This window comes from Macrosteles quadrilineatus, unplaced genomic scaffold, assembly GCF_028750875.1.
Source record: "Macrosteles quadrilineatus isolate MER2022 unplaced genomic scaffold, UCM_ALF_1.0 Scaffold_2__2_contigs__length_208266976, whole genome shotgun sequence".
NCBI lineage: Eukaryota > Metazoa > Arthropoda > Insecta > Hemiptera > Cicadellidae > Macrosteles > Macrosteles quadrilineatus.
Genome location: NW_026542595.1, coordinates 204,132,701 through 204,152,079, shown reverse-complemented (window position 1 = coordinate 204,152,079; position 19,379 = coordinate 204,132,701). Strand labels below are relative to the sequence as shown.

The 19,379-nt window shown below is 34.6% G+C and overlaps 1 protein-coding gene across 1 annotated transcript; it reads right to left on the bottom strand.

The window, feature by feature from the left end:
• Positions 1-1,272: 1,272 nt before the first annotated feature.
• On the bottom strand, positions 1,273-18,723 carry LOC128985940 (retinoblastoma-binding protein 5 homolog). The gene is made up of 10 exons (XM_054405936.1): positions 18,369-18,723; positions 12,468-12,666; positions 10,208-10,325; positions 9,492-9,602; positions 8,821-8,993; positions 7,686-7,805; positions 6,933-7,086; positions 5,911-6,123; positions 4,834-5,062; positions 1,273-1,833 (listed from the first exon to the last, which is right to left on the bottom strand). Exons 1-10 carry the CDS (start codon positions 18,385-18,387, stop codon positions 1,745-1,747), a joined length of 1,425 nt encoding a protein of 474 aa, XP_054261911.1. The 5' UTR covers positions 18,388-18,723; the 3' UTR covers positions 1,273-1,744.
• Positions 18,724-19,379: the final 656 nt, after the last annotated feature.

The window sequence follows — 19,379 nt, the reverse complement described above, 5'->3', positions numbered from 1 at the left end:
GATACAGCTATTCATTGGCCCAAGTACCTAGGCCTCTCCATCATCTTCTACCATTTGCCATCCCACCTCATCTCCCCTTCCCTATATGACATTCTACTCCGCCACATCTACCCTTCCCTATATCACTTCTTGAATTTTCTACCCCGCCCCAGGTTTGATGCCAAACACATTGGTTATTTTAGCAATGTATTTAATATACTTATAAATAATATTTAAAAGGATATAAAATTGTATTTTTATATAGTTTTTTTTTATATTTGTAAATAAACGATTGTAACCCCTTAGTACAAGTTTTTTTCTTGCTGTACGAAAATTAATAGTCCCTTAAGTTAAGTAAATTATGGTGCTTTTAAAATCAATTTTCTCTATTTTCATGCAATCTAAATGCATTTTTCTTGGTTTTATAACCTTAAGTACATTTCTGTTAATGCAAACTAATTGGGTCTGACCTTGGTGGAATTATGTTCAACCATGATATGCTGAGGCATAAGTGTCAAGAATTAAGTACCTGTATTAGGGAAGAAATTGTGTATCCTAGAAAACTAAATATAGTACGACTAATATAATTTTCCCTTAGTAGTTTTTATTTTGCTCATTTTTTGCTTTATTTTGTTCCTCAATAAGTGGACTGTGGAGGATCATCATCCGATTAAGCTTTTAATCTAATCATGACCCTTTTGTAGTTTACAATTTTGTACAGCTAAAAAATTGTTTTTCCATTAAAGATTTTGTGATCTACAGATTGAGTGTAGTAAAAGTTTTTTAACATATCGGACACCTAACATTGACTCAAAGCGTGAGTTTAATTTCAGTTTTGGATGTGTAAAGCTTCCAAAAGACACAAACTTTTTATCACATCAAGAAATAGAGAATTTTATTGATTTGAAAATATAGCCTCTGGATCGTTATTGAACATAATTAAATCTAAGGCTTACCTTACGATCCAAGCCTTAGATTTAATTAAATTTTATGGACTAAACCGCACCTTTTTCTTGTTGTTTTGTAAAGATTAGGAATACACTCTTTTAATTGAGGAGAATTTATTGACTATGTAGAAACTGTTATCGGTTTTGCTGCTACCAGTTAAAACCTAAAATTCAAGCTGTGTCTACTTAGTTTTGTAATCAATACAGTGATGTAGAGGTGACAACCAATATTTTAAGGTAGCCTAAAAATGGTATTAGGTAGATTCAATTTCAGGTTTCAAAATACAGGAGACAAACAAATAATTTATTTACATACAATTAAAAACGTATAAACAATATATACAATCTTTGTGATAAAAATCCAACAATGAATAATCAATGATTTTGTATGATCAGAATAAAAATGTACACAATTTTACTAATTCAAACAAAAAAGGATTCTTGGCAACACCAATTTAATTACATGTAAAATTAATCGTAAAGCTTAAAAAATAACATTGTAAAATCAAACTAAAAATAATAGCAATAAATAATCACAAAGCAAATTTAAAGCAGCTTGGATGCACTGCTCTGATTTAATATTCAATAGAAAACTATAACAAATACGATGATCATGATTTTAACAAAATAAAATAAATAGTAAAAACAGCCTGCAGCAAATAACTACTCTTTGAAAAATATTCACAAGATTCTCTAGGTAAACCACTTCTTAAAAGGAAAATGTTCTCACATGCAACTTTGTTTTGCATAAAGCAGAAAAGTTTATCGTCAGTTGATAAGCTTCTTCCACGTCTTTAAAGGCGTGGGTAAATGTCATCTCATTTAGGGAACCGCTTCGAACTTCCTTTCTTGCTACTTGGAAATGGCTTTTCCTTTCCTGGTCGGTTACTGAGCAGGGGATGTGGTTCTGTAATAATTATCAATATCTTCTATTAGCAAAATAATCAAATAAAACTTATAACTTAAATTTATATTGGAATTCACTTAAGGGAGAGAATTGAGCACCAGTAACTCACTTAAATAAACTCCTAAGCAGTTGAAACACCAAATAGATAGATTAGTGATGGTCGGATCCGGATATCGGACTACCGGATCCGCCGGATCCAAGCTAGAACCGGCACCGGATCGGATCCAAAAAATTCCGGATCTTGGGCTGGATCCGGTTTTGATGGATCCGATTTTTTCAAATTTTTCCCCGATTTTTTTCCTAACACAAAGCTGTCTGTATCACTGTACAACCCCGATTTGTTACTAACATAAAGCTGTCTGTATCACTGTACAACCCCGATTTTTTTACTAACATAAAGCTGTCTGTATCACTGTACTAACCCGGTTTGTTTACTAAAATAAAGCTGTCTGTATCACTGTACAACCCTGATTTTTTTACTAAAATAAAGCTGTCCGTATCATTGTACAACTCCGATTTGTTTACTAAAATAAAGCTATCTGTATCCATGTAAGAGACCGATTTTCCCCCGATTTGTTTACTAACATAAAGCAGTTTGTATCTCTGTACAACCCCGATTTTTTTACCAACACAAAGCTGTCTGTATCACTGTACAACCCCGATTTTTTTACCAACACAAAGCAGTCTGTATCACTGTACAACCCCGATTTTTTTACTAACACAAAGCTGTCTGTATCCATGTACAAGACCGTTTTCCCCCCGAGTGTTTGTCTCTTGATGCAAACAACTTATATGGCTAGGCCATGTCTCAATGTTTGTCTCTAGATGCAAATAACTAATATGGCATGGCCATGTCTCAGTGTTTGTCTCTAGATGCAAATAACTTATATGAATAGGCCATGTCTCAATGTTTGTCTCTAGATGCAAATAACTTACATGGCAAGGCCATGACTCAGTGTTTGTCTCTAGATGCAAATAACTTATATGGCAAGGCCATGTCTCAGTGTTTGTCTCTAGATGCAAATAACTTATATGGCTAGGCCATGTCTCGATGTTTGTCTCTAGAATCAAATAACTTATATGGCTAGGCCATGTCTCGATGTTTGTCTCTAGATGCAAATAACTTATATGGCTGGGCCATGTCTCAATGTTTGTCTCAGATGCAAATAACTTATATGGCTAGGCCATGTCTCGATGTTTGTCTCTAGATGCAAATAACTTGTATGGCTAGGCCATGTCTCGATGTTTGTCTCTAGATGCAAATAACTTATATGGCTAGGCCATGTCTCGATGTTTGTCTCTAGATGCAAATAACTTATATGGCTAGGCCATGTCTCGATGTTTGTCTCTAGATGCAAATAACTTATATTGCTAGGCCATGTCTCGATGTTTGTCTCTAGATGCAAATAACTTGTATGGCTAGGCTATGTCTCGATGTTTGTCTCTAGATGCAAATAACTTGTATGGCTAGGCCATGTCTCGATGTTTTAGATGCAAATAACTTAAATGGCAAGACCATGACTCGGTGTTTGTCTCTTGATGCAAATAACTTATATGGCTAGGCCATGTCTCGATGTTTTAGATGCAAATAACTTAAATGGCAAGGCCGTGACTCGGTGTTTGTCTCTTGATGCAAATAACTTATATGGCTAGGCCATGTCTCGATGTTTTAGATGCAAATAACTTAAATGGCAAGGCCATGACTCAGTGTTTGTCTCTTGATGCAAATAACTTATATGGCTAGGCCATGTCTCGATGTTTTAGATGCAAATAACTTAAATGGCAAGGCCATGACTCAGTGTTTGTCTCTTGATGCAAATAACTTATATGGCTAGGCCATGTCTCGATGTTTTAGATGCAAATAACTTAAATGGCAAGGCCACGACTCAGTGTTTGTCTCTTGATGCAAATAACTTATATGGCTAAGCCATGTCTCGATGTTTGTCTCTAGATGCAAATAACTTATATGGCTAGGCCATGACTCGATGTTTGTCTCAGATGCAAATAACTTATATGGCTAGGTCATGTCTCGATGTTTGTCTCTAGATGCAAATAACTTATATGGCTAGGCCATGACTCAGTGTTTTAGATGCAAATAACTTATATGGCAAGGCCATGTCTCAGTGTATAAGATATATTAACCTTTAAACATTACCGATTTAGTTGTAAACAGTATGATTTAAATTGGCATTCTGTTAATTACGTTTTTTTTAACCCGCCCTTATGACAGTGTGTATCTGGATCCGGATCCGAAGATCCGAAGATCCGGATCCGAATTTTTCAAGATCCGGATCCGGATCCGGTACCGACATTTTCTTGGATCCGCCCATCACTAAGATAGATAACATCATACTACATTTTTATACACATCTATACTCTATTGAGTTTTCTCAGAAATAAAGAGAAAACAAAAGTAGAATAATATTCCTACGTAATAAAAAAAAATTGAAAGGTAAGTGTATATTTTAAGGAAACAAATGTGAAGACTTAATCTCACACAAGTTTACTCAGTATCAACGCTTTGTAGTAGCATTGACTGTTGGATATTGAAATTGTATTAATAGTCGAAGATAGTAGTCAAGACCTTACTATTTAAGCTAACGAAAACCCTTTGAACTATTTCCCTAAACTCCACACTATTTTGAAATCTAAAATTCTTACCAAAACTATACTCAAATATACACATAGATGGTGTCCCCCATCTCAATGATAATGATAGCTCATGTCCACTGTGCAATACAGTTCTTATGGGACTGGGAGATAATTGTGCTATAACATCACCGGTACTGGAAACTACATCTTTATCGTCATACAAACTGGTCCTTGCAACCCTTGTGAGAAAATTGTAAGAAAATAAGTAAAAATTCGAGGACCATATTGCAGATCCTGAAGTTTCAAACAGCTACTGTCACTGAAACTGACTTTTAAATACAAGGCTTATGGACACTCCATATTGGAAGGAGTGTGGAATGGTATACAGCATACAGCTATCCAATTTACCATCAACAGGTGCGTTTTGCAGGTTGATCTCGAAGGCCTGGTATCTTGGCCGTTTGGAGGGGGGTGAGCTGGTGGGGGGTAGAGAGGGTGGAGGGGGAGGTAGTGTCGGACCCTCCTCTGGGTCCTCGACCTCGGGAGCGATTGGTAGAAACTGCAAAACCTCCGTGTCCTCAGTCTCCTCGTCTGAGCTGCAAAACGCAGGGACAGGATCCACAGAGCACACGTCCACCTGTTATAGAACACGGTCTTTTAATTTAACTGAACGGTTCTTTTTTATTCCATGTTTATAGCCCAGAAACTGTGTTTTGATACTTAGATGAATTAATGGATAATGAGGGAACCCGTGTGGAAACGGCACAGTTTAATAGGGTCCAAAACTTGTTTCCTAGGCAAAATGAATCCAGGGCAATACCCATTTTCCTTGTCAAGCTTATGTTTGTTTAGAACAGAGCTAGTTATTTGGAGAAAAGAACAACTAATTTAAGATAAATTTGTTGATTTTAGATCTACACTAAAAAGAGTGATTCAATCAGGTCACAGTTGTCTAAAAGTGACCTAATTAAAATAGATTTTCAAAAACTCTTAGTCTCTTGTGTACAATCTAATTAACATTTAACCTGTTATAAAGAAATTTGGACAGCATAACTGGATCTTTGATAGTGATTTTGAGAAATAAATTAAACGTGAGAGGGCAACACCTTAAAAGAAATTACCTTTTTAATTACCATTCTCAGGTGCGATAGATCATAAGCACTAAAATGACACCTCAATCGTACAAATCTGTAAAGTAGGACAACTGGAAAAGGGACGTAACAGAAGAAACTCTTAACAAATACTTGCATTTTATAGGACCATTCAATGAAACTTACCTATGGATGACATAAACCAAATTGATAGATGATTGATGAAATAAGTTAGACAACATTGAGTACCTATTCTTATCTAAATAAATTGTCACTTAAAACTCAGATGGTACAGATAGAACAAATTTGTCCATTGCTCTTGTATTTTTACCAAGAAATTCACGACTTCATCCACAAACTAAAGTAGTTCATAATATAACTGATTGAAAATCACCTCTAAATCCTCGTCTTCCTTCTCATCATCCTCCTTCACGCTTCTATCCTCGTCACTCAGATCAAACTCGCTCTCTCTCTCTTCGTACTCTACATTCTCGTCCAGTTCCTTGAAGTCTGGCGCAAACGCAGACCAATTCTCCACCTGGTTCTGCGCCCACACCGACACAACGCCACTAGAGATGGAGGCAATGATCGGACGCACCGGGTGCCACTGACAATCACAGAAAGAGTTAAAAGACATTGTCTTGGAAAAAAATATTTAATGATGTAAAATTCATAGCACAGTTTAGATGATAAAACAAAAGTTATTAGGCCTATTTTGTGTTTTGTCAACATTTTTGAGTTTAAGTTTTTGGTGAATAGATATATATACTTTTTTGATCCACCTGAACCTGAAAAAGTGGTTTTTAAAGTGATGTCTGTGTGTGTCTAAATGTGTGGATATGTACATAGCTACTCAAACCTGTAGTTCTATTTTGATAAAATTTGGTGGGTACTAGTCTATGGTATCTCCAGACATTTTAAGTTTTTTTTTAATATAGAATTTTAACTGTGGTTTTCTTGTTAAAACCCATAAAATAAAAGAGAATATTTTTTTCAAAAACGGACAAAACGTTTTGATTAAAATGTTGTATGTTATAGTCCTTATTGCTCTAAACGGTACAACCCCCGTTTGCTGTAAAAATTACGGTTCAAAGGTTTCAGAAAAATAGTCATATTGCTGATACTGTATATTTTTACTTGTAAAAAGATGTTATTTTGGTCCTCTCGATATCTGACCTTTTGGTTTAATTTGTAGATATGAGGGGTTCTACTGTACTGAAGTGTATTAAATGTTACAGACCAATTCCGGTTTAAAATACAGACCAATTGGCTAACTCTCTCGTGAAATGCCACTGGCATTGAAAGAAAAAAAACACTTACTCTAATTGCAGTGTGGTAAATGCAGATTAGAATTCAATAATTTTTGTAATTAATATAAATTTAAATGCTTTAAAAAACACAAGGACTCCAACTTACAACAACATCCAGTAATAATTCTCCTTTAGTGCCATGGAGAATCTTCACTAGATTTCCGATGCTCTTCTCCCAAATGTAGAGGGCATGTTGACGAGCGGAGCCAGCGCACACGTATTCACCGTCACCAGAGAAACAACACTTTTTCCACATCATCCTGAAAAATCACAACTACATTATGTTAATGAGCCAAGGCACATTTGAAAATTAATTAAGTTAACCGTTGTCTAACTTACCAAACATTTTCTGTACCACAAACTTTAAGTTATGCGTAGTCTTTTTTTCACTACACTATAACTTTGGTAACAAGATGAGTTACAAGGTAAAACTGTTGTGGTGATAAAAACATATTCACGGACTAGGCCTATATGGATTTTACCCTTTTTAAACTTGGTAACGGTTCACAATGAGTCTAAATCAAAGATTTTTTTTGTAATTTGTTAATAAGTTTTAGGCCAGTCACTTGCACCATAAAAATTACTTTTGCCCAAATAAACTATATTTAATTGTTCAGAGGAAAACTTAACAAGTACCAAAGATTGAGTTTTTAGGGAAATTATAAGGAAATAATTAAATGCTAAGCAGTAACAGAACTACCATAACTTTTCACAGAAAATTTGAACTTTTTCACGTGCAAAAAACTTCCAATTTCAATCCACAAAATAAACATTGTTTTTCTTTTACTCTCTTGTAAATTAGCCAAAGAATTGTTAGTCAATGGTGAGGCGTATGCAATATTTTAAAATGTCCACTCACTTATTGACGAGATCCTGCAGTTTCTGAATGGGTTCTGGTTCTCCATCAACGCCGCAAGCTATAACCTCCTCTGAGTTGTACACCCTGATCACTCTGTCAGCTGTGTTGACGAGAAAACAGCTGCAGCAGAGAATTTAGTATCAAAAGACAGATACAGAATTTCAAGCATTTCTTGAAGGTTTCACACTATACCTAGCAGTTTTTGATAGTTTGATGGATTAGTTTACGTGGCATTATTTTGTGGTGAAATTCTATTCAAATGATATAGTACAAGTGTTGTAAAAAAACTATTAGAATTTTAACGAATGTTTCATTTTAATCCACTTTGACCAAAGCTATGACTGTTTAAAGTAATCCTGACAATGTCTTAAACACTTGTAAAGTATTCTCAGGCCAAAGATTCTTGATTCTTGTTTATGATTTAGTAACATCAAAGCATGACATATAAAGATGATAAAGATTGAGACTATTTTTTTGGCTGGCAATAACACTATCTGTTGTCACTAAAATGAATGCAAATGAGACATACTACACGAAAAATACCCCCGCTGCAGCAAACCTGCTGACTAAGTGAATTTCCATTTGTATGGATTGATTTTCAATTAATCTATTAAATTAACATTTATGTTTAACAAGTACCTAGGTTAGCTGCTACAGGGAAACTAATAAAGTGTTTTTATTAAAATATTAATAGCTTAGTATGAAATAAATAAATCCGACAAGTTTGATCAAAATATATCCATAAACACGCCAACTACAACATTTTACAATATTCTCCAAAAGAATAACATGGGAATTAACCAACCGCCGTAGGTACAATTTAACACTTTGATATACTAAATTATATGTGTTTTAAGCTCTTTAAAACGGTCTGGAGAAAAATTGATTAATGTTGTGTTTTAAGGGGGAAAAATTAGAAAAACCAATTTTCACCCCATAAAACCCCGTTACCATGGTCCGATCATGCTGATGCAAACAGTTATTATTATTGATTAACTCTTAACAAATTGATGTGGAGTTTACAACCAGTTGCTGTGACTAACTATAAACTATATCTTAAGCTAAAATTTTAAGTTAAATAGGAATTAAGACTACAATTTTTATATGGCATAAAAAAAACAATAGCGTAACTCACTCTCCTCTTCGCGCAAACTCTATGCTTCTCACTGCTGTTGCACTGGTCGTAACTTTGAACGAGGCTTTCAGCTCAAGATCTGGACAACTCATCAAGAGAATCTTGCCTTTGGTGTTGCCTGTGTATATGTACAGCCCTCTCCGGTCAAATGAGGCTACTATCGTTAAGTCTGTCTGCGAAATTCAAACCAGATATACATCAATAACAATATTTACACTGAATGGGTATGAAAAGTAGTCGCTTTTCCAGAATAAACATATTTTATTAGTATTATTCTATGAGTTAACTAAGTAAATCAGAAGCAATAAAGGTTAATTTGACAACTTGTAGGTATGTTAACATTTTTCAAACTTTGTATTGGTCGGACTGTTCACTGTATGACTCAAACACTGCGCCGCTTCCTGTTTATCGTACACATTTGTAAGCCTGATTTCTGTACTGGTCGATTCTTAGAAGCATACTGTAGGTAATGAACTAATTTTGTATTTACTATTTTTCTGATGGTTTGGACCTCTTTTTGGATTGGTCAAAGACGTAGTCACATAGTAGATGTCAAGAAGGGGCCTACTATACACACATCACTGTACAGAATCTGTCTGATGGTTTAGTTTTGGGATGATACTATAACTTTATTTCATTTATCACTACTGTATTTGTACCAATATACTCACATCTTCATCTAAGGGAACGATTTTGTGATCGCCGTCTGTGTCTACCAATACAGCCGCATGTCTCATCGGGCAGACAAGAAACACTTTATCATTCCTAGGATGGAACTGCACCTGGAATTAGATATAGCATACATAATTTTGACAGTCTGAGACATGCTGTGGCACCATAATCAAAATAGGGCTATACATTTTCGAAACAATTGCAAAATACATTTAATAAGAGTGAAATTTTATTAATTTGGATCAATAATATTTTGATTTAGTTTATAAGCCTCACTACTACTTTATTTTGTAAGCAATCCAACTTAAAAGTTTTTAAATTCAAATTATGCGCTCCATACTAAATTTAGGTAAGCCCAATAGTAAAATCTGATTGTTGAAATACAGAGGTATATACAATATTATTTCGTTGTACAACGTTGGCAACTCAATGCAGTGGGTGCAGCCGGATTAGCGACTTCTAGAGTTAGCGTATTCCACTGCGAGAAAAAAGATGAGTTTTAGCCAGTTCCGCCTCCCAACCGGGTTAGCAAGTTCCAGTTAGCCAATTCCATTATCTAATTTAAATTAGTGGTGTGGAAGGTACGTTTAGGACTTTCAAGCCAAAAACCTATAAATTTTTGTAAAAACTTTGTGACTTCAGCTCACAATCTTTTGAACCCATGTTTCTTCTGATTAGCTTGTGTTTTAAAACTACTGAGTATGCTCATACTTACTTTCAGGATTGGTGAAGGGAAACGGTATTTTTGTTCACACTCTCCCGTGAGCACATCCCATATACAAACATTGTTGTCTGTCGAGGCACTGAGAAGTTTGAAACCGTTCCTAGACCAACTGCAAAACAAAGAGATAAAATAAATGTAAAAGAAGAAACTATAAACAATGCTGTTTAGCAATCTATATAAATAAAATTACAGTTTTGTCTGTACATTGCTTAGAATGATGCAGTTTTTGGTTATTTTTACGTTTCATAGCTAAGAAAGCCAAAACGAGTCTTATCTCAATTTGTGGTTGCGTCTGTAACGCCAAAATGCCATTTTACGTGGCCTACTCCTAGAAAACTAGAGTACCGATCAAGGTTCTAATCATTTTTCTGTATTTACTGGATTGGTGAGAGTGTCTTTGGCTATAAAAACATGGCCTCACTTCTTTGAAAACTAAATAACAAACCACCAAAAACCCAATTTTGTTAGATTTTTGTCAAATTTTCTCCCAATGTTTACTATTACATTTTATGAAATAACGATCGGCTGTTTGGATTAGTTCTCACTTCTAGCTGTCACTGATATGTTTACATTCAAAGTTGTTTACAAATACCGCAACCATTTACGATCAAGTTTTGTCAGCACATCCAAACCAAGTGAGATTAAAAACGTTGTGCCTTACTTAACCACTTTAATTAATCGCAAGTGCAACGATTTGTTCTTGAGTTTTGATAACCGGGGAAAATACCGTGAATCAGTGTTGTATTAGTACAAGGAAACTTACATTTGTTTAATCGTCGTCACCAATACTGTAGCTTACAAAGGTTTCCACTCATTAACGGCGCTTCAAGGACAGTTGTGTTAAGTGCAAAGTAAAAAATCACAATTGCAGTGGGTGATCGTGGATGTTGCTGCGATCTTGGAAGATCTTTCTGATTTCGCTGTGATCGTACCGTAACAGAGGTTTAACTTAACAGATGTAGCTAAACTCGCTTTTCCAATGTGTCACTTTTGGTTTCTACTTACTTACATTTCGACAACGATATCGGTACTTTTCCTACTTAGGAAATAAAACTAAAAACGTACAAAACCCCAGATTTGTGCGTTTTTGTCACATTTCCTCCGAATGTTTGCTAGATATATGTACCGATTATTGTTTAGAGATTACGTAATCTTTTAAATAAGAAACCTTTGTTTGGATATGGGTGGTTTCTTCAAACTGTCATTAATATGTTAACATTAACAGTTGCTTACAAATAATGCTATTAATGGGAAATAACTTTGATTTTCAAAAACTTAAAAAACAATTAAAACCAAAGGAGATTAATAACTTCGGTACTGCACCACATCAAGTGAAAGTTTTTTTAGCAAACCATAGAGAGTTTTCAAAGCTTTACGTTGTTAACGTTACATGTTACATGTTTTGTGGCCTGTGTATTTATTTATTTATATATTTGCCAACAGATTAACACCTATAATACAGTTTGATTAGAAGGACAGTTTGAATTAGTCGTAAGTACTACAGTTCTTTTCTCAAATGTAAACGTTGGTTTTTGGTACTGCTACTTTTCCTTAGAACCGGTGGTAGCAGTAAGAATAATTTTTACATACAAACACATCACTATTTTCACTATTTATTTATAAACACTGCACCTTATTGCTTATTAAATTTAATTGATGTCTTACTGTATATTTTTTAGCGTTTTCTGTCTGGACTCCAAAATGTTGTGTGGACTCAATTCTGTATTTGTGTGTGTATGTCTATTGGTAACGCATTAATGTCCTTATTTTTCGTGTAAAAGACAAGAGCACCATTGTTAATAAAAATTTCAACCCGAATAAAGTGTGCAGTAGTGAGGTTGAGGTAGTGTTTTAACTACTTTTAACCAGTGTGAAAAGTAACTTTCAAATACAGGCCTACCTTAGGGCTATGCCTCATAGATCTATACTGTAAAGCAATTCCTTTCATCGTTAGATATAAAATATGGACTAACACGATCGGGTGACATTTAATTGCGAAGCATTCGTTTTGGCTTTGAAACTGTCAGATATTGTATTTGAGAAGGTTTATATGTATTCCTAAACAATTATAGTTTTGCCATCATATCTGGAAAAATGCACACTAAATATGCAAACCAACTCCTGTTCTGAATATAAGGTTTTAACTTACTACAAGATTCCCGTACGTAGAACGGGCAAACAGCTAGTAATATTATAAACTAGGCTACCTAAAACTCCTAGAAGGTTTTAGATGTTTAACTTAAGTACCAACCTAAGTGAGCATACAGGATGCATGTGTGCACTAATGATCTTTGCAATTCCCCTTGTAAGAAAGTCCCAGACGACAATACGACCGTCATTGCAGCCAACAGCTAACAGAGTGCCCCGTTTGTTGAAGGCGCAGGTCACGGCTAGAGAGATACAGTCTAGAGCCCCATCAAACTCCTCTGGATAGTTCTGGCCAAATGATTCTGTAAACAATTTTGTAAATTAAGTTAGCTCTTTCAATTTATAAAAAAGTAGCCTATTAAAATAAAGAAACATACTGAACTTTTTGATAGCAGACTGTTTGTTATTTACTGTATATTTTTATCAATTTACACTGTTCAAATTGTATAATGTCACTTCACATTATATGCAAATCTCTCTCTCTCACTATCATTGTAATCTCATCTTCATGTCAGCTGCAGGCATGTAATTTTTTATGTATTTTTTTTAAATGGTGGTTGCCATTGAAATAAATAAATAGCCTTTATAATAGAGGGCCTAGCCGACCAATTATTTTTTGTTCCTTCAATGCAAGAAGGATTCGACTAAAAGATCAAACATCAAATAGCAATAGGCTGTAGGCCTATAGATGTATAGGCAATAGGCTATAGGCAAAGATTATAATAATAGGATAATAGGTCGAAGGCTATATGTGGAAACTAAACACCTCAATGGCAATAAATTATTTAAAATAAAGTCAAAAACTAGATTAATTAAATATTCCGTTCCCCAGGGATCAGTCCACCATTCCTATTCCTATTTATTAGGGACCATTCCTATTCCTTGTGTATTTAGGAAAGTTACCAGAATGTCTTTCAAATCTAACATTAAATAATAAATTTTGTATTTTTGCAGATGATATTAATCTAACGATAGCTAGTAGCAATAGAAGTAATGTTTTTGATCAATTATCCCTAGCATCAAACAAAGTTAACGAAAGACTAAGTAACTTGAACCTTTTAACTAATAACAATAAAACAACAATAATTAAATTCTCTTGTAAAAATGGTAATTCAAGGAATGACACAGAACCAACAGACTGCCTTAATACTGTTGACCTTGCTGAAAAGTCAAAGTTCCTTGGTATTTTACTGGATAGAAAACTGTCTTGGTCAGATCATGTAAATGAGGTCTGTTCAAAAGTTAGTTCAGGAGTCTTTGCTCTGAAGAGATTGTCCTCTTTTTGTGACATCAAAACATTGCAATCAATGTATTTTTCAATGGTCCATACCCATATTGGGTATGGTCTTGAAGTATATGGAGCAACATCAAATTTTAACCTCCAAAAAATTTTACATCTTCAAAAAGATGCAATAAGATCAATGCTTAAATTGGATTTTGATGCACACTGTAAAAAACATTTTATTGGATTGGGTATCATGACAGTTTATAGCCTTTATATTTACAAAACTGTTCTTCATGTTAAACGTAATATTTCAACATTTACTAGAAACGTCGATAATCATAATTACAACACAAGAAACCGATATAATTTCCAAATTAATAAGCATAAAAAAGAAATATTTAAACAAAAACCATCATACATTGGAATACAATTTTTTAATCAATTACCAATAAAAATCAAAAATGAAACAGATGACAACAGATTCAAAAACGCTCTAAAATTACATTTGACACATAATGCTCTCTATAAATTCAAAGATTTCTGGGCTAAGCAATAACAGCATTGACTTAAAATGTTTTAGGCCTATTGCTGTTTCACTGAACTATATTTTTGTTTTCACTGAAGTATACTTTTGTTTTATACCTACTTGAGAGATGACTGTATTATTTTGTTGTTTTGTTCTTGTGTATTGTATTTGTCTTTTATTTGTGTTTATATTTTATGTAATGATGAATTTGACACCATTCTTGTATATACAATTTCATATACTAATGAATAAAGATGTTTTGAATTGAATTGAATGTTTAATGATGGAGCTCATTGGAATGGTTAAGTCATACACTGAAGTTCTACTAAATAAATCAGCAAAAAAAAGGTCCTACTAAAATATGAAAGCCAAGCCTAGGCTTCTATTACATTATTACCCTAGCTTATCTAATTTATGTTCAGCATTAGGCCCTACAATTGTTTAGTTACTGGACCAGGGATTTGTCCCCCCTTACAAGGATCAAGAATATATTGGTTTGAGAAAACATTTTACTGTACTATTAATTGCATAAAACCTTGTCAAGATTTTACAAAACACTAAAAAATGCAATAGAAAACACAAATAAATTAATATAAAACGGTTCTAAATGTACCAAAGGTTGATCAATTAGCCTACAACTAGACTAGGCCTACAGTTTAATTATAGCCTGTCTAAAGCTGTGTTTACACCGGAGTCTTTGACTTATGATGTCGGCGACAAAAAGTCAGAGACTTTACAAAAACTTCTTAAATTTCTTGTGACATTGTGTCAGTGACACTTGTCAACTACCGGTACTGAAAATACTGGGTCACAGACATGAGTTTAGGTTGTCCATCAAGAGTCAGTAGGATTAAAGTACCTACTGTCACTGACAACATGTCTTAGCCTCCTGACACGGTAAGTTTCCATACCACACGTGGCGTGCATGGCTGGATGTGCCACGCCACTAGCTACCATCAATTCACACAGCCTTGGATGCTATACCGGCCACGTTTATCGTTATTACCGTCAGTATTAAGAAATTAAGTAGTCAGGATGTCAGCTCCAACAACACGCAAAAATGTGTGTTCAGATGTCACACTTCTCAGTATAAATCTGAATTTTCGTGCAGGTTACATTGGTTACAAACAGCAGCAGTAGTGATGATGAGCTAATATTATTATATTGTTTGACAAAAGAGATGAGTGGGTGTATATCCAATTAACAAATAATGAAAGCGTTATGGCAAATTTTATCATTTTATGCGTTATCTCAAGGTTGACAATGACAAATTCTTTACTGATTTTAGATTGAATCTTTAGAATGAACGCTCTGTGCATGCGCAGGCGTGTGCATATGTCCGTCACGTTTAAAAAGATCGCTCAAGGAGCGAACAGTAGCCACGCGTGGCTAGTTAGCGGGTGTAGCTCGTGGCCATGATCCTGTTGTGTGAATTGTTTCATATAATGATAAGCAGGGAAGTGATATTTTGAAAATTAAAAGTGGTTTAAATACCTTAACTGTCAGGTGATCCTTGGAGTAGTTTACACTACTGCAGTTTCAGCCCTCAGGGGGCTTTCTTCAGGTGTCAAAGAGGTCAAACATTGTCATTCATACGAATTCGTCACATTTACACTACGAGAACACAAATACGAATACGGACACGAACACGAACATAAAGAATGAATACACACGTAAGAGTCACAAACATTTCCCATGGGTTAATTGATGCACGACGCGTGGGAGGAGCTAGCCTAGACTATTTTGAAAAGTAGCTAGCGTATATCCAGTTACGCACGCCACGTGTACAGTGTGGAATGGCCTATAGGCTAGATGTAAACTCCGCAGTGACTTTTGTCTGAGACGACAAAAACCTTTCATGCTGCTTGCCAAGTATCACTCGTCAGTCAGTAGCCTACAGCTTGTAGGAGCTACATGAATTTGAAGTTTGAAGTTAGGTTTTTAAAGTGTTTGACATTGTTTGTTTGAATGTTATAGCTTAACTTATTGTAGAGTGAAGTGAATAGTTGTGATGGCAGGGGACAACACGGCGAGTATGGAGTGGAACCAGGATCAAGTTATACAATCGATAGACCGTGAATGTACAGTGTACGTATATGAATTGATAAAAAATAATAAATGTATACTAGAGGACCCATACTGCTGCTCTGCAGCGTTAAAATAAATAAAATATCCGAGAAATAATTAAATTTATGATTTTTGATTGAGTACTGTAATACAGTATCTTGAGCTTAACTGATTCAAACGATCAATAGCTCAAATTAGAGCCTATAATTTAGGCCTACTGTTTATTTTGAGACCATAGTCCCCGTCCTGCTCTTTAGCGTTAAAACAAATAAAATATCCAAGAAATAATCAAATTTATGAGAAAAAAATAATAATTTGGAAAAACATTACCAATACTGGGAGCTATTCATTTTTAATCATATAAAAAACTTAAGAAAAATAATTTTCATGTTGGTTTTTCAAATTTTGTTTGCTAGAATCTCGTACGATTTTAATAAATAATAGCTTAGATGAAAGTCAGTTTTTCACTGAAGGTTCTTAGACTAAAATTTATAGAATTATAAAATTATACATCTTAAATTAAAGAAAGAATTAGAAAATAAATAAAATTATGTGTTTTGGTCGAGTAATACAGTAGGTAAATATTTGCCGATGATTTATGAGAAAACTTGTCGTGCATGCCTTCAATTTGAGACCTCAATCATAAAAATCGGTCGGGTAGAAGAGCCAAACAAACTAAAAAAAAAAACCAAATGAAACTCACATAAGAAATACATGGGGAGCAAATTTCATTAACGTGTAAGCAGAGTGGGATAATAGATAAATATATGCCGATGCTTGATGAAAATCTGTACATACAATCAATCGGAGACCTCAAACATGATAATCGGTCGGGTAGAAGAGCCAAATGAACTCATAATAATAAAAACCTAATTTAACTCCCATAACAAACACATGAAGAGCAGATTTCGTTTACGTATATGTGAGTGGGATTATAGATAAATACATGCCGATGCTTGATGGTTAATCTGTGCGTGCATACCTTCAATTCGAGACCTCAGTCATGAAAATCGGTCGGGTAGAAGAGCTAAACGAACTCATAAAATAAAAACCTAATTTAACTCCCATAACAAACACATGGGGAGCAGATTTTGTTTGCATAACTTATAAGCCCTGTGGGATTATAGATAAATACATGCCGATGCTTGATGGCAAATCTGTGCATGCATTCCTTCAATTTGAGACCTCAATCATGAAAATCGGTCGGATAGAAAAGCTAAACGAACTCGGCAAAGAAAAACCAAATTTAACTCCCATAAGAAATACACGGGGAGCAAATTTCGTTTACGTATAAACCGAGTGATACTATAATTATATGCCGATGCTTGATGGCTAATCTGTGCGTGCATGAAATCGTGAAAATCGATTGGGTAACTTAGAAGAGCCAAACGTAGTTGGAAAAGAAAACCCAAGTTTTTATAATAGGCCTAACTTATGATAGGCTAAGTTAGCCTACTAAAATAATAACGCACGATGCAGAAAGAACCTGGTCATCCTCTTTCACCATTGTCACCACTATAAGTTACTGAGCACCGAACTCTCAATAGGTAGGCTTACTGGTGGTGTAGTGTTGCGAACAGGATGTTGGATACAATAGGCTATGTCACTGATCAAAACAAAAGAAGGCCTACAACATTACCTGTATTGTTTCGATGAATTGTGTTTGTTCAGCTATGACAATTCTGTAACTGACTTCGGTTTAAACACAGTTTAAGTTAGGCTCCTTCAAGTTTTTCTTACATTTTAGTTTACGCCCCACATTTACTAAGTTAATAGCCTACATTAGGCCTAGCTTCCAGCTGAGTATAAAATTAATCTAAACTTACCTTAGCTAACCAAACATGCTGTAAGTTATGTGAGTAAATGTGGGGCATAAACTAAAGTGCAGCCTAAAATAGCATTCATTACATTAGGGGTATGCATATCAAATCAAATATTCTTATTGCCGTATAAAACACAGTAACATGCATGGCTTGAGACACATTATTCAAATATATATAAAAAATACAACATTCACATAAGTAACAAACCTCTTTATGCTACACCTATTTTTTACCAAATTTTCTACATAATAAAATGGCTTTCGATTAGAAATAGGCCTATTACTAATTCAGAAAAAGGTTATCATACAAAATTGTTAATTTTCTTAGCCTATACTTAAAAAATGAGACTTTTTCAAAACTTACCCAACAATTCTAAATTCATATTGCACTTTAGTCAATTCGGCCTACCACAGCATAAGTTATAAAATAGGCCTAAACTAAAACATTATTGGAAGTTGTTAAAACAAAAAGTTTATTACTGTACTTGTTATCTGGACATTCTACCTGTAGTGATTCTAATTCTAAAATAGTGAGCTAAAATACCCAGTAATAAATCCATTTAATCAATTTTTGATTTAATATAAAACAAACAAACCCACTTAACCTCAAAATTATACCGATACGTCTTTTCCTTTCCTTTTCCTAAATAATAATAATTAGGCCTAGTATTAGTTTTAGTTTAGTTATGGACTGAAGAAATTTCTGGAAAAGAACTATTACTCGCAGGGTTGCCGCCTTAAGTTTTTTAAGTTAGTGAAAAATCGGGACATGACATAGTCCCCCTCACCCTAGGAGGATTAAACATTAAGGCAAGGAGAGGACACGCTGTGGTTTCGTTGAAGCCAGCGTACTGGGGAGGGGGGAGGCAGCGCTACTCTCCCGCCCCCTCTCATACTGCGTTGTATGCGTTACTGGAAGATTTGGTAACAGAAATATCAATTAACTATTTAAAAATTAGACTTCACCATCCTACGAAAATTAAAAAGTTAAATTCTAACCGTAATAATTAGGAACCTATTAAGAGGAAAGTCAAATATGAACCAATAGTACGTTCAAAGGTGAGTAATTAATTTACACAAGGATGACTTATTTTTTGGAATTCGTTGTCTTTGTTTTTATTTTTTGCCATACTTGTATTGTGTATTATTTATAATACTCTAACCAGAGCGCGGGACTCCGGTTCATGGGGTCCCGTGTTCAAATCCCGCCATATCACCAATGGATTTTACTGTTCATAAATTAAAACTCAAATCATGAGTAGTACTGTATGTGTATTTGATTATTTTCTTAAAGAGAAATAAAATAAGTTTTAATCGTTTAAAATAATGATAAACGCACTTTGGCGGTCAGAAGACGTGATGATTGTTGAACATT